Genomic DNA, 20217 nt, shown 5'->3' with positions numbered 1-20217 from the left:
GTAATTATCTCAGAATTATGAGATAAAACTAATTCTAAAAAAAATGTGTCTCTGTTGATGTTATTCCAAGTAGAAGCTCTGCCAGACGGTTGCAGGAAACAGGCACGCTCCAGCGCTCAAGTTATATCCAGCTTTATTTCTACTTGGTTGGGAGATACTCTTGTGTTTGAGTGTTGATGGTATTGTTATTAGTTTGTCAACTTTGCACAGTGTTACCTCCATAGTCAGGAGACACAGATCACTACTGAGCTTCACTCACACAGTTCGTCAGTGAAAACATCCGGAGCTGATGAACACTGGTCAGTTTATTCTCTTCTCACACTGAACCAAACACTGATCGCAGCACGCGCACACAAATCTGCTGCATCGCACGGGGAACAACGAACTGCAATACCCAAAGCCAAAAGAAGTCACACTCCACTTCCCACAATGCATCAGACCCTGGAAGTGACAGGCCCAGCATGTAACAACAGGCCCCTCAGGAAGCTGTGGCTGTTTAGACGTAAACACCGCTGGGATCTGTTGGTGGTTGTAATGTTTCTCCAGGAACAACTGGGCAGATGTGGCCTGCTTCACAGGAAATAAAGCCTGGTAATAAACCGGGTCTCCTAACTGCGGTTTGGAGTTATAAACCGGCCGAGGTAACACTGTGCAAAGCTGACAAACTAATAACAATACAATCAACAATACTTAGACACAAGAGTATCTCCCAACCAAATAGAAATAAAGCTGGATTTACCCTGAGAGATGGGGCATGCATGTTTCCTACAACGGTCTAGCAGAGCTTCTGCTGGGAATAACATCACTGTCCCATTGATTCAGAACAACAGAGACAATTTACATTTTTTTTCAGAAAACAGAATCTCTTAAATTCAGAAAAAACAGCCACATTTTTAAAAAATATTTTATTTTATCTCATAATTTTGAGATAATTATGTCATTAATTCAGAAAAAGTCGATTTTTATTTTTTCATGTGAATGCAATACGCTTCGGTACAAAAACCATTCCAGATCATTGTTTTTGTTGTTTCCTTCCTGTGAAACAGATTGAGACTGGATCCCAGTGTGAATCCCACAGTCATGGACCGAAGGTATTTCCATGTCCTCCCAGCCTGTGTAAAGCTTTAAGTTTGTTCTGAGGAGTCAACACAACTGAAGTCACCGATCTGAGAGTAATGTCATCATGTGATCACTGGCATTTCTCCACATTTCAAGTTGTGAAGCCTTCATATTTATTTGATTTAAATTGCAAAAAATTCACTTAAAATGAAGAAAATAATTATGTAGTTAGACACACAAACACACTCACAAACCCTGCTGATCCTCCATCATCCGAATCAGCTCTTTTCATTCTTTCTCCAACTTTTTAAAAATAAAAGCTCGGGCTGGACATCATCAGCTCTAACTCATACCACCAGGTACAAAATGATCCCACTGTCGTTTCATTCAGTTTTTTTAATGAACCTTTTTCCTTCGTTTCAAACTGCTACAGTATGAATGCACAGTGTGAGCAAACATTTCCTACAATATGGGTTTTATAAATGTTGATGTCATTACAACGATAAACACCTTACATATTGTGCAGCCTTACTGTCAAATCTTGACATTTGCCAATTTTTCTACCTGGAACTCGTCGACCCTCTTTGCACCCCGATACACTCCATCTCAGGTGGAGTTCCTCTGGTCATAATGTTATGGCTGATTGTTGTAAACACCCTCTACAGCCTCCGTCCCACCGTCACAGAGACTTTGGCTGGCACAATGCTTAGAGGAGCATCGTCCACCGTACTGAAGAACGGGAAGACCTTGTCCCTGAAGGTGTGTGTGAAGGTGTGTATGTGTGTGTTGGTGTCGGGGTCAGAGAAGGTCAGCTGTCCTCTGTCCAGGTCCAGCTTCACTCTGACGGTCCTGGGGCATCCCTTCACCGCAAGCTCAGTGAATTCACTGGAGGGGAAGGCCGTCTTGTATTCATCATGGTAAAATCCCATCCTCCAGATTCTGGAGTAGATATCGTTCTCCCTTTTGGCCGAGTCCTCCAGAACCCCCAGCTCCCATAGCGAGTTGTCTCCCACCTCCACGTCCCAGTAGCGGCTCCCTGAGCTGAAGCCCTCCGAGCCCAGCACGGAGCAGTACCTTAGCCTCTCGGGGTTGTCGGGGAGCTTCTGGGGGTCCCCGCAGTGCAGGCTGCTCAGACTGGGGGACAGAAGCAGGTCTGACGCGGCCGTGTTGGGGTCCAGGACCACTGGAGAGGAACACACCTTCATCTTGCTCCACACATTGAAGCTCAGGTTGCCCAGATGTTTGGCCTCATCGATCAGAGCTCCTGGGAGCAGGCAGGGGGGGGCCAGCAGGGGGCAGCGCTGCACCAGCTCCACCGTGGCCTTGTAGCCCAGCAAGAAGGAGATGTCCGAGGCCTTCAGCACCTCCTCTGTGGATTGGATGGCGTGAGCCAGATCTGCCATGTGGCGGCTCAGAGCCTCCACCTGTACCTCCATCAGGAGGCTCTTCACCTTCTCCTCCTTCCTCAGCGCACGGATTCTGGCCTCCTCTTCCTCCTCCAGCAGGAGGCGCAGCTTCTTGAAGTGCTTCTGGATGCCCTCCTCGGTGCGCCGAGCCTGGACCCTGACGTGCGCTGCCGTCTGCGCCCACTTGTCCTTGAACAGCCTGCAGCCCTTCAGGTTGTCCTGCAGGTCCTGCAGTGACTGCAGCAGCTCCTCTCGGAGCAGCTCAGCAGCTTCGTCCAGGGGTCTGAACTCGTGGCCCCGGTGCTTCTCGGAGTCTCTGCAGACGAGACAGGCGGGTTGCTGATGGTCCAGACAGAAGAGCCGCAGAGCGTCCGAGTGCAGGCTGCAGACCGGCGGCGAGGCCGGGGTGGCTCTCCTCTGTCTGAAAGCCTCACACAGGTTCTTCAGAACCAGGTTCCCAGCCGGTTTGAACTCTGAGCTCACCCTGCACACGGGACACTGCCGAGACTGTGTCTGCGTCCACCAGCTGTGCAGGCAGATCCTACAGAAGCTGTGGCTGCAGGACAGCAGGACGGGGTCTGTAAAGACGTCATGGCAGACGGGACAGCACAGATCCTCCTCTGAACAGGAAGCCATGTTCCTCCCAAGCTGCAGCAGTCAAACTGCCCCTTCTCCTCCTCCGACTCCTGCTCCTAACTTCACTGTACCTCCCGCACAGTGTGAGGACTCGACTCTTCCCCGCCGGAGATCTCCTCTCTCAGAGAAACTCAGCTGCTGGCGCCTCACAGCCGAGATAGAGTGTGAGTGTGTGTGTGTGTGTGTGTGTGTGAGGGAGGGAGGAGGAAACTCTGCTGCTTCCTGGTGAGTCACATGCTGGGTGGAGCTCACTTCAGCCGAGCCAGGATCTTTGGACGAATCGAGTCTTTTGACTCTGCTCACTAAAAAGAATCGACTCTCATTAAATCAACTCCCACCAAACTAATGTGTTAATTAATTCCTAATATTATGTTGAATGGTTTTTGTGATAATTCTCAATCGTTCAACCTCCACAATGTCATAAATATGATCAATTAAAGTTTTCCTGGGTTTTGTCAAATAAATTCTTTTTAATCTGCATTTCTTTCTCCTTTTTAAAAAAAAATTTAAAAATGGCAAATTAAAATTATTTTTGTATTTCATGTAGTCACACATGATCATATTCTTTGTCAGTTTTCTCCCAATAAAAAACGAGGTTAAATCTTTTAATATTGGCAATAAGGAACTAAATATATAGGACATGATTTACTGAGAAACAAACTTATTTATTATATTAAAATGTATTTATCTATCTATTTATTTATTTGTTTGTTTTATAACAGCTATAGAGTCAATCAGGTTATGTCCCATATTTACAGTGAAACTAAATGTAAAATCTTAAAGAATCACACAAACTATCAGCTGTCTTCAGTCTTTTGGACTTTGAGCTGTGGGCTGGAAAGACGCTTCCCTTCAAAGAATCGTCTCTGAGAGCGGCTCGTCCCTGACAGGCTCATCAGATGGAGTTTGAACAGTCTGATAATCATCAAGGTTTTTACTTTCCACCAAACCTGTTTAAGATTACACAGCTCAGAAAGGTAAACCTCACTTGTTTTCCAAACATACAGAAATAGTAAGTACAATTGAGAATGGTAGATATTTTTTGAAAAAACTATTTTAGCTTTATTTACTATAAGCGCCATTTTCTGTTGAATAGCTGTGTCTATAATGTATGAATATTTGTTTGATAAAAGGAAGCAGATGATATAATTTCATTAAGAGTAATACGTTTGAAGAGTTACTATGATGTATTTGTCTCTCTTATTTTGAAGTTGTGTTGAGACTTCCGTTGTCATGTGATTTAAACAGGATGTGAAATGTCTTATTTTGAAATGCTGAAAACAATAAATGAGTGATGGCGGCGGAGCAAGACGATTGGCTTACCATGTGTGCATTTCTGTGTTTGTCAGTATGGAACTCAAAGAGTAAAACATTGTCATGTCATCATTCACGAGTGGTTACCAAGAAAGTTCAGTCAGAAACAAAGGGATTCTAAAGATAGCCACTACATTTACATTTGGCTTTTCTTTACTTTGTAGCAAACAAGAATGTAATATTTTGGTCATTTCACATGTAATATAGCCAATAATGTTTCCTAAAGTGTAATAAAATGTCCAAACAACTATTTTGAATTGTTTATTCACATTTTGCCGATAAATTAATTATGAAGTATAACTTAAAAAATCTGACAAGCACAGTCAATAGTTTATTAATCAATAAATATGAAAAAAAAATGTTGGGAATTAGTCCATTTCACTTTTTGGAGAATTTTATTCTTTAATGTTTAAGAGAACCGTTTTGAGAAAATCTTCTGGTGTGCAAATTAAATCAAAATTAGATCATTGTAGTGGAAAATCTGAAGTCACCTATATAAGGAGACATCTTTTAAATGTGTTAACTGAAACGTCTGCACATGCAGTTCTTCCTGTTGTTTATCCAATCTAGGGACTGAGTTGTAATGACTATCTAACGACGGCTCCCTTTCCCAGATACATCCCTGTGTCCTTCGACAAAGTAAAACAAACGTTATTGTCAGACTTAGAAGAGCCAGGGCAGAGGGCATTGATGTGGGGAAGATGTCTTAAGGAGCAGGAGGGGCCTCCAGTGGGTTAGTCTGCTTTCTGTCTGTCCGATGTCTTTCTGTGAGTCTGTTCCCTGTCCGACTGTGTTCTCTGTGGGTGTCCATAATGTGTCTGTCTGATTGTGCTGTGTGATCTCTGACAGTTGCCTTGATTAAAGTCCCTTATATGAACCACAGACTGACGTTAATTATATTTTGTCAATACATATGAAATTATTCCAAATGGTCTGTCCGCTTCCTTTCATAGCTTCTCCCCTGACTGCGCTGCTTCCAGACGTGTATTTTCATATTAAAGCTTTTAACCAATCACATTTCAGCCGTCACCTGTTGTCGGGTAAAGAACTCTGCCTGAGGCCTTCACAATCAGTTCTGCAGCATAAAATAAGTGTTGGTCAAACTGTTGCTTTAATCAATCAGATTTTGAGTTCACAGCACCAGGGCCTTCTATGGTGACATCAGCGTATTCACGCCCTCTGATTGGCTAGTCAAAGTTTACTCGCCATAGCTAGCTAGCTGCATTGGTAGCAAGCTGCAGGAGCAAAAATATAGTTGTGCTGAATTAAACCCACAATGGCTGAAGGAGGAGAACAAAGTGTTGGCCTTGGGATTCTGGGGATGGGGGGTCAGGGTGCAGGGCTTCTGAGGACTGGGAGATGGCTGTCCTCCAACTAGACCAGACCAGGAAAAGCGGAGGCCAGCCGGTTGGGGGCGAGGCATCTGCTCTGCTCTGTGGGATGGTGGGGCCTGGCTCCTGGATGCCTGGCGTGCCCTTCAATCTGGATTTGAGGGGTCCTGGCCCGGGGGTTCTCAGCTCGGTCTCCTCTTGGCTGTGCGGCTTATGTTGCAGCCCGGTGCTCTGTGTCCCTTCTTATCCTGCAGATTTATCCTGGGCTAGGGTGTGGTTCTCTCCGTGGGGGTTCACTGGGGCCTTCTTGGGTCTGGGGTGGGTGCCGGGCACATGGGCGGTGGACTTCGAGCCAACTGGCCTCAGGCCCTGGGGTGTTTCTGCTTGACCCCCCACATCAGGGAAACTTTGAAAATTTGGGATTTAAAATAACATTTTAAGATAAATAAGATGGATAAACTCTGGGGAGCAGAAACAGGCGAGTTCAGCAGGAAGCTGATCCCAGGCCTGTGTGGTCGCTTCTGTCCTGAGGTAATGTGTATTAACTGTATTATTAATTGTCAGCACTGTGTCATATAAAGCCGTGGTCCCACCACACTTTTTTTGCCATGATGGGGCAGGGACGGGTTTTCGCGTGATCCCACTGAAAAGTTGTGGAAGGTATTGAAGGATATTACATTACAATACTATGATCACAGTTTATGCACATTCTTAGATACTGAAAATCTGCCAGTTCATTCTAACAGTACATTCTGACTCTTCATTCCAGGATCAGGTTGTTCTGCTCTTAGCCTGACGTATGATGGCAGAACAAAAAAGATAGAACTCAGCTACTCCGGATAACAACATACACACATACAGCTTTCATGACACACATTGATTAAGGACGTCTGATTTCAGTTGGCAATAGACGCCATGACAAAACTGACCAATCGCACTGAAGCCGAACCTATTGTCGGGGTGTGGCCCCCACCCAGAAGAAAAATGGAAGTTGGACACTCTGCTTGTACTCCTGCATGAGACGTTCAGGGTCCAGCGCTGCGCATTGCATATAGCTATCTTTACTTTGTTTTGCTAAATAAATGGTAAAATGTAGCTTGCTGTCTTGAGACCCTTTTTTAGACAACCAAGTATAGAATCAAAGGACCAGGAGGAACCAGCAGGCTTAAGATACAACAGTAAGTTCCAACAGTACGGGAAAAAACGCAACCACTGACTACGATTTTCCGTCACCCCTCCGTTGATGCACCGAGCACCGAGGAACGGTTCTGTGAGGAGGAGCGACCACGCAGCCGTCAGCTGATTGGTAGTGACGATCGTCATTCTCGACTTGCTCTCTGATATCTAAATATTTCATCGACTTTAAACCTTCCGTTGTTGACACTTTGTGCTCACAGATTGTTTTGTTTACTCAGTTTATTGAAACATCGGCACGCGACAAAACATCGCAGTCTTCCGACGAGGTGCAGACGCTCCTCTCAGTAACAGGAGGAGGAGCTTCAGCAGGAGCTGGACGCTGCTGTTTATCATGAGAAAGTTTGTGCTGCGTCACAAGGCTTTACTCGGACGGCCGCGGAGCAGCGGCCATGTTTCATGTTCTTTGCCCGGCACGTCCCTGCGTCGTTCACAATCCCGCCTTCATCTTAACCGTACTTTCTGCGGTGGGGCCGCGCAACAGAGTTGGGCCTGGGTGCGCTTTGCCATACCATACCCTTCCACTCCGTCCCGCTCTGGCACACACTGCATTTTGAGCATTTTAAAGCTGATATGTTTTGCTTCTTTTTTCTCAAATTGTAGAAATCCTCTTTTTGCTCATGTTATCAACTTCCCACAGTGATGTAAGAGGAGAAGGAATCACCTGCTCCATGTTGGGTTTAGTGTCTCCAGAAGTTTTAGAAATCAAAATTGATGCTATAATGAGGCCTTTCTTTCTTCAGTAATCAGGAGTTTAGTGGTATAGTAACTCAGCTTATAGTAACCAGAACAGACACACAGCTCACTGAAAGTCAAGTTATTTCAACTTTAATCTTATAGTAATCAGTTACAGCAGCTCATTTATTTCCTCAATTGGAGGTGAAACCGATCCAGCATTTAAATACAGGGGAAGAGGACGTCTGTCACTTTGTATGTGGTCTTCCTGCAGCTGGACATCACAGTTTGGATGGATGCACCACCTCCGAGTTCTCCGTCTGTTCACGGCCATGCACACTCAGGAAGGTGTGCTCCTGGTTCAGGTAGCTGGTGATGAACTCTGGGAAATATCTCTTCAGGACCACCTCCAGGAAGATGTCTGCTGCTGTGTGCAACATGCGTTTAGTCCTAGAGAGAGAGAGAGAGAGAGAGAGCGACAGACAGACAGACAGAGTCAATCATTGTACTGATCAGAGGTTCCTGCTCGTTGTATAAGGTTCACTGACTCAAACTGCTGAAGCGGCTGTTTATCAGAACTCTGTTCCTCAGATCTCTGTCAGCCAGGACAATGTGTCTCGTCCACGTCTGGTAATAAAATGTTTATCTCAGGTGAGTCAGGTATGGAAACACTTTATGACGAGCTTCACATGTCACGTACGTATAATAAAGTGAGGTGACTCAGTGCATATGGAACTGTATCAGCTGAGATAGTGCACTTGAATGTATGTGCTGAAGTGTCTGCACGGACCTCTAAGATGGCTCATGTGTGAATCTTTGATGTCCTGCTGCATGTCTCAGAGTCATCTCAGTTACAGTCTGCTCTCCCTGGATCATTCTACCCACAGTGCTTAAGTACAGAGTGACGTGAAAAGGCTTTTCTACACTGCATCATTAACCTGGAATACTTGTACAACAAGTAGTGGTCCAGTTTGGGGAACAGCTTGTTGAGGGCACTTGAAATACTTCCTGTTCTTATTACCTCACTGCACTGACCTTATTGTACATGAAGTGTGTGTGAATCAATGTTTCCCACATGGAGCAGATCCAAACCCTGTGACAATACTTGGACCTGTTTTCTGTCTCTTTTTGGTGTAAAGTGGTTTAAATGACTCTTTGGTAACAGACCGGTGCAGACTGGAGAAAATGGACGAGTTGGCTAGATGTCTCATTGTGGAGCTGATTTAAGGGGCCTGATGAATCTCACAGCAGTGTTTCAGACTCAGTGACTGGTGTGGGCAGTTCTTCTGTTTGGACAGTTTCTGTAGGAACGCCACAGGCGTGTTGGAGAGTCCTCAGTAGTTTCACCTGAGTGAAGGACAGAGCGAGCTGAGCTGCTCCAACATGTCTCCTGTCAGCGCCGACACAAGCTGTCTGCTCACCAACCGACTGTCGTCCTCCAACTGGGCCTGGTGGCGGATCCACTGCCACACCTGACAGAGAGAGAGAGAGAGAGAGAGAGAGAGAGAGAGAGAGAGAGAGAGAGAGAGATTTTAACCAATCCTTTATTGTTCGAATATCGTAGTTACAGCTTTGAAAAGATGTGTCTAGGAATGGGACAAACGAGTGATTGAAAATGTGGGTATAAAAAAAACTAGATATATTGTTAACACACACACACACACACACACACACACACACACACACACACACACACACACACACACACACACACACACACACACACACACACACACACACACACCCAGCAGCACCAAAGTGCCGCATCGCCCCCTAGTTAATGATAGCAGACCTGCATGCCTATAACTTATTACATGTATTCAACAGTACATAACAGTTATATATCAATTAGTGCTGTCAATCGATTAAAAAAGATTGACCTGAATTGCAGAACGTTCTGTAATTAATTGCGATTAATCACATTATTTTTCTACTGAAGACTGAAGCTTGTAATGGAAATTTATTCAGAGAAAACCACGGAATTAATGTCGACTCAACACAAAGAGAATATTTAAATTCAAAGATTATTTTTATAACATCCTTTTAGCTTTGCATGAATGATGTTTCCGTCCAAAATTAGCAAAACAATAAAAACATAATTATTAAACATCTAACATAAGTCTGGGTGTTGTCAGAGTGTTGTCAGAGTCTCACCACTTTGAGAATTTAAATATTTCTATGAACAAAGTTGTAAACTTATTACGTGAACAAAGTGGCAATAATATACTTCTGACTGGTTTGTGGTAACTTCTGTCAAGTCAAGTCTTTTGTCACAAACACAATGTGCAGTCAAATGTTTTTAGCACTTATTTCCGGACCGAAACAACATTGTTAATTATAGAAGAATCACACACAATCCCATATCGATATCAAAGTGTCAAATAATGCAAAAGGTATATTTACAAGGTAATTTGTCTATTGAGTCTATTGTTCCAAACACATTTCCTGGTTTGACATATTCAATTGCTTTTCCAAACAATACAAACAGACATTTAACCAATCCGGAAAAATGTGGCTCTTCAGAGAGGACGCCAGCACTTCCTCTCCAATATAAGCAGGCTCTCATAACAGTCATGGTCACAATTAAAAAACGAATAACATTGACCTGGAAGTCACCAACACGACTTTTTGTCGAGAGGCGGCTCGGTGACATGGTTTCTATTGCAGCGATGGAACAGATTCACTTTAACAAGCAGAATTTACAAAACTATTATCAGAAGATGTGGAAGCCATTTTGACGTTACTTGATGAGACCTGAATGTACTTGTGAGCCACACGGTCGTGTTTTATCTTTTTCTTTGTGTGTGGAAACGCTGCCTTGTCCTTGTCCCTGTTCTCTGTTCCCTGTTGGCCTGTTTTCTTCTTTTCTCTCTCACCCCTGACAATATTGCAAGCTGGAATTCTTCAGACTAATGGTTGCTCTACATGTCCTCTGTCCTTTTTGGGAATCCATGTATTAGTGGTGTTGTATGTTTTTTGTGTACATATTCTATATCATGTAAAAGTTAAAATAACATTTCCTCATGGGTGTAAATGAGCTGAACTGGTCCTGAACCCACCTGTGATCGTGAAATCTCTGCTGTGGCCGAGTCCTCCACCTGGCCTCGGTAGAAAAAGTGACCCTTCCCTGGGAAACAGAGCTGGTTTCACTGATATTTCTGAATAGTACAGTTATGATCTCCCTGCCTTATCACATCAACATGTGGACCCACCTGACAGCCAGGCTTTGATAAACAGAACACCCACTGCAATGTTGTGCTTCAAACCATAAAGAGTGACCCCTCCCTGCAGAGAACACACACACACACACACACACACACACACACACACACACACACACACACACACACACACACACACACACACACACACACACACACACACACACACACACACACACACACACACACACACACACACACACAGGAGACACCAATATGATTTATTTTTTACTTACATGAATGTTCTGTGAAATGTATCAAAAGCTCATTTCTAATCATCAATAAGGGAAACATTCTAGCTTCATATAGTCTGAGCCTTTTCGCTGAGCAGCCACAGCCTGAATGATGTGAACGGCAGAATATATTCTGAACTATAAATTCATAATATGTGTGAAGAAGCTGTTCAGGAGACGGAGCTTCAGCTGTGAGAAAAGCAGCTCCCTCTCAACAGTGTTGGTGTGTTCTCAGAAAATGTTCTTTGTGTTGTATGAAGTGTATTTTGGTGCAGGTGAGAAGTCTGAAGTGAAAGACTGACTGAAGGCATCCGCAGCAGGTCATCAGGAGTCACTGAGACGTCAGGGCGAAGCTGCTGAAGCTGGTTTTCACCCTCAGTGTGGAGCTGGAAGAGCTGGAGGAGGAGAAAGGAGGAAGTCACACTGCTGTCAGGAACATTGTGTTCACAGCGACGTTCACAGAGCTCCAGGTGATGGAGGTCTCACTCTTTGCATGGGCTCAATCAGGTTCAGGTCGTACACCATGAAGCCATCCACACCGGCATGGATCTCCAACAGCTTCAGTCTGACGAAACACATGCAGATTGAAGATTGAAGCTAAAACTAAAGACCCAAATATCCTCCACGATAAATCATCAGACGATTATGATGTAATAAAGGGAAAATGTTTGTGATTGGTCACATGCTGCAACATCCGCCAACACACACTGATCCTGATGGGAAAACCCTGGGTTGAACTACCGAGTTGATAACCTGCTTAGTAGTAATGCTTATCAAGGATTATGAATGTCTGGGTTTGTCAATCCAGATAATGGAGAGATATTCCAGGTATGTTAAGCCCGCTTCGTAGTTCAGGCCTCAGATGCGCTTCAGATGAGTCCACAGTTTAGTGAACTGGACTTGGTTTTAGGTTGTCGAAGACATTTAGTTCTTCATCCAAGTGGACTCGTTAGTTTATACTTGAGTGACACAAGAATCTAAATATCTGTGATTACCAACATTGAGTCAGAACAGCCAGATTATTGAAGAACCACTTGGATGTCTTTCCACACAATATGACCAATTCTAGCAGACCTAATTCAGTTACTCTGAGATGTCTCAGAAACTGTTCATTCCTTTGATTTCTTTGTAAAAATATGTACAATTCTGCACTTGTAGGTTTCTTTTGAGCTGTCATCAATTCAATATTAGCCTCACAGGAAGAGTTAAAAAGTAGAACTTTCCTAGGAAGTAACCTGTAATAATCAGAGAAGCTGAATGAAAAACAAGGAGACTTGAGCTATGTCATGGAGCCTTTTCTTGAAATCCCAGCCATAATGAAGGCCTGAGGAGGTCTGAGACGGGACTACCTGATGACAGAGTCCAGCACCTTCCTGTGGGAGTCACTGAGCGGGTCCTCGGGCAGCAGCAGAGCCGCCATGCCTCCTGTAGCTAGCGCACCGCGCCGATGGCAGGTCTGGACCAGCAGGTCCATGTAGCTACGCAGGAAGTGCTTCTCCATGTTCACATACTTGCTGCGGTCGGGCAGCAGGAAGGCCCGTCGGTGACCTGCAGCAGGAACAAACCACTCTGTGACTCTGCTGGATGTAAACCCCAGCTCGCGAACAGATCCTCACCAAACTTGTTGACGAAGGAGGCTGAGTAGTCCCACAGGCCGCAGTTGAGTCCAGCCGAGTGCTCCCTCAGTTCGTACAGGATCTCCTCCATCTGGAATGCTGCCAGCACGTTCTCAATCAGCACCGTCGCCTTGACGCTGCCCGGAGGAAGAGCCAGCTGGGGAACGAACACCCACACACACACACACACACACACACACACACACACACACACACACACACACACACACACACACACACACACACACACACACACACACACACACACACACACACACACACACACACACACACACACACCTTCTGCTTCGATCACTAACATTTTAACAAAAACAAAAATCCTTCATTGAGCTCTAAAATCGACAGAATCAGCTTTGTTTGGGAACATCCGAAAGGACTGCAGGAAGAGTTGATTCCTATGGCGTCCCTGAGTGGCCATAGAGGAAAAAAATATATAACGCCTGCGAACAATATAATAAGTTGTTATCTCAACTTAGTAACTCAAGGGAACAAGATCAATTCATTCGTGGCCACGAATGAATTCATGTCGTTCCCTCGAGTTATTAACTCGAGGGAACGACTTATTATCTCGTTCCCTAGCGTTATATTGTAGCGATGGCCCGGCCAGTGGCTGTAATTGAACTGTTGTGATGCAGTTCACCTGTGCTGTGTCAAAGTCAGCTGCGTCGGATGTAGAATTTAGAAGCAGTTTTCCATTGTCGTTTTTCCACGCTTTTCATTGGAACATAATTGTAACTAACTTCACTTCCAGTTCTTGTATCGACTTATGACCGCAGGCTGAGGTCTGTATGTGGGCTGGGTTGCCTGCCTGCTCCGCTATAAAGTGAGGTGACTCAGTGCACATGGAACTGTATCAGCTCCATCCGATACAGGTTGTTTCCTCCAACCATGGAGGAAACAAGTGGATGTTAAACAAACCAGACTCTAGGTCCGTATAAGTTTGAGCATGGGGAGGCCGGGGCATGAGAGGGGTCGAACTTGGGAACAAAATCTTGTATCTTCTTTATAATGAAGCGATACTTTTGGTTCATCAGGAACTACAATATACTCACAGTACTAAGTATTGTAAATGAAAGCTTGGATTTCTTAGACTTCAAATGTTCCTTTTAATGGAGCTTCATGGAAAGAGAATTTTTATTGTTGTCGATCAGAGTGTGTTGACGTAGGTTGCCATTGAAACGGCTGGAGAGCAGCGTTCTATCATTTTACACCTCCATTCCTCCCTGATGTTGAAGCATTTGATTCAGACACATCCAGAAATAAAGTGGGAGATACATGTTTCAGCAGGGCAGATTTTGAAGCTGCGGAGAATTATATCCTCTCTTTTGGGACCAAGATTGTCTTACATGTCTGTAATTCACATGGTTTAGTTAGAAAACACCAATTATTAATGTGGTCCACATCATCTGAGCTCAAAGCTCCATAACAGCAAATAAGACGGGGATGGAGGTGGCATCGGTAAAAAATAAATAACTCTAGGGAACAAAATAATGGGTCATTCCCTCAAGTTAATAACTTAAGGGAATTAGTTACTATCTTGTATCCACGGATTGAATTATCTCGTTCCCTGGCTTTAATAATTTGAGGTAACGACTTATCATCTCGTTCCCACGTGTTATTATTTTTTTCTCTATGGCCACTCAGGAACTACGTAATATTCTAAATTACTGCCAAAGGGAAAAAAAATCATCTAGAACCACAATATTTATTTAACTTTAACTTATGAATGAAGAGTTTACAAATCTGTAAAGGTGTGAACTGTACAAATTGCAATTAAAACATTTTATTGCTGATTTGAACTGTTTTAGCAATATAAGCAATTTTAGCCAGTTAGCATTTTCTTATTTGTTTTTTTTTTTCGGTTTATCCATTGCAGCAATTTTGTCGGTTTTAGCAATGTTTATCTTTAATAGCAGTGTTAAGCTGTCTCCGTTTTTTCAGCAGTATTTAGCTATTTGTTTTTAGAAATACCTACTATCTAAATATTTCATTAATTTCTTATTTTCATTGAAACCTTTCTGTTTTTTGGGATTTGAACCTGTTATTCTTACTCAGCAGTGGGTTTGTGAACTAAATATCTAGCACCAGTAATAGGTAGAGATCAGAGGACACAGTAGATTATCACATATTTTTATTAAACTTTGATTTAAGTATCTTATTTTCACCTCAAACTACAATTTGAGTCGTGTCATAAGACTAAGAAGCTTTGGGATGTAGACCTCTGAGTTAAATCACTGCATGTGTATCTGAGTGTGACACTTAAAGGTCCCATATTATAGAGTTTTTAACAATTCTACAATTCAGGTGTCAGAGGTCCAATAACATCAAAGTGTATTTCCCCAAATCCAGCCTTGATCCTGAATCCTGAATTTCAGCCAGTCCCTCAAGAGCAGGCCGTTTCTGTGTCTGGACCTTGATTCCTGAATGTATTTATAGTTGTATAAAACAAATTATTACTTGTGTTTTTGAGTTCAAGCTGATGTTAAATTATGTTAAAACAGACGACGAGCTTCAAACCTCATTAAAAGTGAAATATTGATAATCAGACCTTTTGTTGTGTCCAGACGAATATGTTGTTCCACAGTCTGGCCTCCATGAAACTCTCCACCTGTGGAACAAACAGGAAGTCTTAAACACTTTAATTTGCTCTGTCGCCTTCATGTAATCAACATAGAACTCTTTGGGTATTAATACTTTAAAGTTCTAAAACATGAAACAGAACACTACATTCAGGAAGGTGACAGATTGACTCCACCAAACACACTAATCAAATGAAAACGCTTTCATCGAATAACTTTTTTTTTTTCTTTACTTTTGAGAGGTAAAAAAAGGGTCCACTCTGCTGCTCCAACAGTTTCTTTCCACAGTGGAACATGAGGAGTCCAAAGTCAAAGAGAGGGCCCGGAGCCTCCTTCCCCTCCACCTTGAGGAAAACACAACATCTGATTCATCCACTCATCTCCAGTGTGAGCAAGTGAAACATAGTCCTCCACTCACTTCAAACTGCTTCGATATTGTTCTCTAAAACATATGTCTGCAGCCTTCATCATAAATGAGCCATTTTTACAAAGTTTACTCAAAATTAATTAGTTGCCAACAAAAAACTAAACTTAACAAACACACATCAGTTTTCATTTTGAGATGACCCTACTTTGACTTACCCTAATGTCATTTGTGTTTGTACTCCAACAGCGGCGATGTGTAATTACAAGGTATTCCAGTCACATCTGGGGACTGAGCTTTTCATTGCCAGCATTTTAACTAGTATTGCAGTGAATAACCGAAGTAACAGAGATACACTGAATAGAATAAAAGTTTACCAGCATGTTGTGTTCCACCATATTCCAGGCACGAGGACGCAGCATCAGCACAGGAGCTTGAGATATACATGGAACGTCTGGGGACACATGATGGATGGATGGGTGGATGGATGGATGGATGGATGGATGGATGGATGGATGGATGGATGGATGGATGGATGGATGGATGGATGGATGGATGGATGGATGGATGGATGGAGTGTGAAGCACTCACTGGGGATGTGGTTGTAAACAGCCTGAACCACATTGTGAATTCCTTTGATCTGGTTGTAAAACGTTGGACAGTTTCCATCATCAAAGTCGACCTGCAGCAGCAACAACAGACAGAAGTTCAGTACCTGAACTCATCACGCTGCTGTGACGGACACATGGAGTGCTGAGACGTGGTCCTGCTGGAACAGGAAGGCGCACCATGGAGGAAACGTGGGCTGGATGTTGTGAAACCCGAGTCCAGCTCAGCACTGATGGAGCCTGTGTGAGCTGCCCACACTGCAGACACTAATACAACCTCATACCATGATGCAGCTGGAACTGTGTACCCGAGTCCGTGCAGTGAGTTCAAGAGCAGAACTGAGCCGTTCTTACAGTAATGCAGTGATGCTTCTGGACCTGAAACTCATCAGCATCCACTAAAATGTCCTTATTTCTTACACACAGAGATTTCTCCTGCTTCTCTAAAGCAGCAGTCTCAAACTCATTTGACATCACATACAGTTCAGTTTCATCTGGAGTAGACCGAACCAGTGTAATGGAAGCATAATAACATCTGAACAACCACAACTCCTCTTATCTTTCAGCTTTAATGCAAAGAGAAGTTACTACATTGTGAAAAATTTGAATTACCGGATGACAATTGAATTATATTTCAACATTATAACATTCTTTTTGAAAAGCTTCTGCTTCAAAACACAGGAAAGCGTCCAAAAACAGTTCTCAGTGTTTTAATGCAGAAATCTGAAGTCAGACCTGTATGCAAACACCACTGTATGGTATTGATATTCCAATATAATCTGTTGGAAAGCTGCAAAACTGGCTAAATAAAAAGCCTTTTAATTGTTTATTGGTTAAAAAGATTTCTAAATACTATACATTTCTCAGAGGATTTCTGTAAATAACTTCTAACCTCCTGTTGTCTCCTGAACATGACTGAGTCACAATGCTCCACAACAACATGTATTATTAATCTAAATAAAAAAAGATCTTGAAGACTTATTGAATTACTAATAATCATTAATTTACTACTGTTACTTTAATCAGTGACAAATTTGCATTTTATTGACATATTCATTCATCCATCTGTCTGTCCTTCCATATTCATGCGTCCATCCATTTATATATTTATTCATTCATTCATTTATTTATTAGCATAATTTTTTTTGTATTCATTCTTTTTTTTTTTTTTTTTTTACATTATCCTTTATAATACAGAATGTATCCCACACTGGGCGGCTTTTGGGCCATGGGCCATATGTTTGACAACCCTGCACTGAAATCCTCAGTCGACAAAATATAATGTTGTTTTAAAGGCATACAACATGTTTCTGGAGCCATGTGAGAAGCTGTACCTTTATAAAAAAAATAAAAAATCTTTTCTATCCACTCCTGCTGAAATGAACCTAACCAGATACTCAACAATGTCCCTTCCTATTGGTGCCATGTCCGAGCTTCTTTGGAGCGTGTCATGTCTTAATAACATGGTAAAACTGTAGCATTCTGTTTATGTTTCACAAGTCAGCCCAGCCTTTTGGGATTTCAGGGTTGTGATGTCTACTTCCTCCAGCTGTGCTCCATATTGCTCCATAATATCAGGACACCATGGGTCAGGATCCACCTCACCACATTACCTCACAGAGACTGTAATAACCAGAGGGAGATGATGCACCTGTAAGCCTTGTGCTGGAGACTGGAGGGCCTGAATGAAGCGCTGGGTATCGCAGGGAGCCAGATCACCCACGTCCACATGTCTCCTGTGGAGCCTGGGGGGCACAGGGAGCACCCTCCATTCTGGATCTCTCCGGATGTGTGCGGTGCTCTCAGGGAATGAGGGCAGACCACCAGAGAGATCCAACTCTACCTTTCTCTGCACTCTTAGCTGCAGGATCTGAGGAGGGGGAGAGAGAAGCATGGGCGTCTCATCCTGAGTCTTTTGTGTGAACATTTAGTTTTCTTCAGACCTGATCCACTTCCTCATCGAACGTGGAAATCAGCTCGTGCAGGAAGTGACGACAGTCAGCGGTGAGAAGGGCCGAGTACTCGGCTTCCAGTCCTGGAGGTGCAGGAGATACTTCCATGCTGGCTGGACTCTGCTGGAAAAGTCTGCATTTAGATAACAGACCAGAAGGACTGCAACCGGCCACCAGCAACCTGTAACCTGTAACCTGTAACCTGTAACCTGCTACCTGAAAACTGTAACCTGTAACCTGCAACCGGCCACCAGCAACCTGTAACCTGCAACCTGTAACCTGCAACCTGTAACCTGTAACCTGTAACCTGCAACCTGCAACCTGCAACCTGCAACCTGTAACCTGCAACCTGCAACCTGCAACCTGCAACCTGCAACCTGTAACCTGCTACCTGTAAACTGTAACCTGTAACCTGCAACCTGTAACCTGCTACCTGCAAACTGTAACCTGTAACCTGTAACCTGTAACCTGTAACCTGCAACCTGCAACCTGCAACCTGGAACCTGTAACCTGTAACCTGCAACCTGCAACCTGCAACCTGCAACCTGCAACCTGCAACCTGCAACCTGCAACCTGCTACCTGTAAACTGTAACCTGTAACCTGCAACCTGTAACCTGCAAACTGTAACCTGTAACCTGCAACCTGCAACCTGTAACCTGTAACCTGCAACCTGTAACCTCTAACCTGCAACCTGTAACCTGCAACCTGTAACCTGCAACCTGCAACCTGCAACCTGTAACCTGTAACCTGCAACCTGCAACTTGCAACCTGTAACCTGTAACCTGCAACCTGCAACCTGCAACCTGCAACCTGCAACCTGCAACCTGCAACCTGTAACCTGTAACCTGTAAAATATAACCTGCAACCTGCAGTTCACTCAAAGCCAGTTGGAGTTTGCATGTTCTCCTTGTGCATGCATGGATAGTTCAGCTTTCTCCCACAGTCTGAAGACATCAGAAACAGGCCTTGTAAGTGAGTGAATTGTGTGAACGTGTGTGAATTGTGTGATTTTGTCGATGTGGTTGAAGGAGCTGTCCAGGATATGCTCAGTGCGTTTCGTCAGCTAGGAAGGTCTGCAGCAGAAAAATAGAATGAAAGGCTAAAATCTGACAACAGACGTGACCTAATCCTGATTAAAACGTCCAAAGTCTCTGTAATCTACATTTACTCCTCTATGTGCAGGAATCTTGCTGCTATCAGGCTGTGAATAAAGAACATGAGGAGATACTCACAGGAAGGCTGATGGCAGGGGACTGTTCACTCCACAGACATGGACTTCTGTACTCCCACAGTCCAATGATTAGGCAGGGTGGTATTTGTTTGTGTGAAGGGTTTAAAGTCCTCCTTGTGGAGACTCTATACATGAGAATTGAGGACTATTTAAACAATGTATCTAATAATCCTGGAAATCCACAGTTATTCTATCAAATCAGTATCGTTAAAATGAATGCAAATCAATTAGTTGCACATGATCAAAAATTGTTTTAAAACAACTGTTTTCCACATTTAATGCTGACTCACTGGTCATTTCAGTTCCTTTTTTGTAATGTGCAAAGCAGGGCACTATCAGACAAGTAGCCGTAAACATCATAACAATTTAAAGGATTACAAAGATACTGAACTCTCTGTCCCGACAGTTTGTTCAGACCACCAACAACTCTGAGACCAGCATGTTGAATGCTGGAGGAATCATACAAACTGATGTTGCCATGGTGCCATTTATGTTGTGAGTTTGGGTACAGAGGTATTAATCATGTTAGATTTTGGCAGTTTGGCTATCGATAATGATTAATAATTATCAAAGATAGTTATTAATTGTGTTATTGAAAATTTTATCAGATCTGTATCAGTTATTTCGGGGGCACCACCTGTTTAACAGGAAATGATAGCCAATTCATTTATATCAGTCTCATAAGATATACTAAACAATTAATTAGGAACTTGAATTCATAAAAGTTAAATAGTTCTGTGCATAGCTTCATGTTTAACTAATCATCTCATGTAATG

The 20217-nt window shown here is 43.3% G+C and overlaps 2 protein-coding genes across 3 annotated transcripts; both read right to left on the bottom strand.

Moving 5' to 3' along the window:
* Positions 1–1110: 1110 nt before the first annotated feature.
* Positions 1111–3287, bottom strand: LOC308110568 (zinc-binding protein A33-like). Its single transcript, XM_080464948.1, has one exon. It carries the CDS (start codon positions 3099–3101, stop codon positions 1719–1721), a length of 1383 nt encoding a protein of 460 aa, XP_080321074.1. The 5' UTR covers positions 3102–3287; the 3' UTR covers positions 1111–1718.
* A 4456-nt stretch (positions 3288–7743) lies between these two features.
* ugl (ureidoglycolate lyase) lies at positions 7744–19492 on the bottom strand. 2 transcript variants are annotated; one of them, XM_080464963.1, is made up of 15 exons: positions 19443–19492; positions 18201–18329; positions 17909–18127; positions 16241–16331; positions 16027–16103; positions 15519–15629; positions 15255–15314; positions 12686–12842; positions 12419–12617; positions 11556–11634; positions 11372–11464; positions 10828–10900; positions 10675–10742; positions 8963–9087; positions 7744–8065 (listed from the first exon to the last, which is right to left on the bottom strand). In XM_080464963.1, exons 2-15 carry the CDS (start codon positions 18315–18317, stop codon positions 7897–7899), a joined length of 1638 nt encoding a protein of 545 aa, XP_080321089.1. In that variant the 5' UTR covers positions 18318–18329; positions 19443–19492; the 3' UTR covers positions 7744–7896. The 2 variants fall into 2 exon arrangements, with proteins under 2 accessions (XP_080321089.1, XP_080321090.1); XM_080464964.1 differs by lacking the exons at positions 10675–10742; positions 10828–10900 and having other exon boundaries at positions 7754–8065; positions 19443–19486.
* Positions 19493–20217: the final 725 nt, after the last annotated feature.

The sequence above is a fragment of the Lipophrys pholis genome (genome assembly GCF_963383615.2).
Source record: "Lipophrys pholis genome assembly, chromosome: 6".
Lineage (NCBI taxonomy): Eukaryota > Metazoa > Chordata > Actinopteri > Blenniiformes > Blenniidae > Lipophrys > Lipophrys pholis.
Note: the sequence above shows the minus strand (reverse complement) of the source record. Positions and strands in the feature narration are given on the sequence as shown.

Coding starts and splice junctions, on each gene's coding strand:
- LOC308110568 (XM_080464948.1), bottom strand. CDS start 3,101: ATGGCTTCCTGTTCAGAGGAGGATCTGTGCTGTCCCGTCTGCCATGAC.
- ugl (XM_080464963.1), bottom strand. CDS start 18,317: ATGGAAGTATCTCCTGCACCTCCAGGACTGGAAGCCGAGTACTCGGCC. Junction 10,743..10,827: donor TATCAAAGCCTGGCTGTCAG/GTGGGTCCACAT, acceptor TCTGTTTCCCAG/GGAAGGGTCACTTTTTCTAC. Junction 9,088..10,674: donor CAGAGATTTCACGATCACAG/GTGGGTTCAGGA, acceptor TCTCTCTGTCAG/GTGTGGCAGTGGATCCGCCA.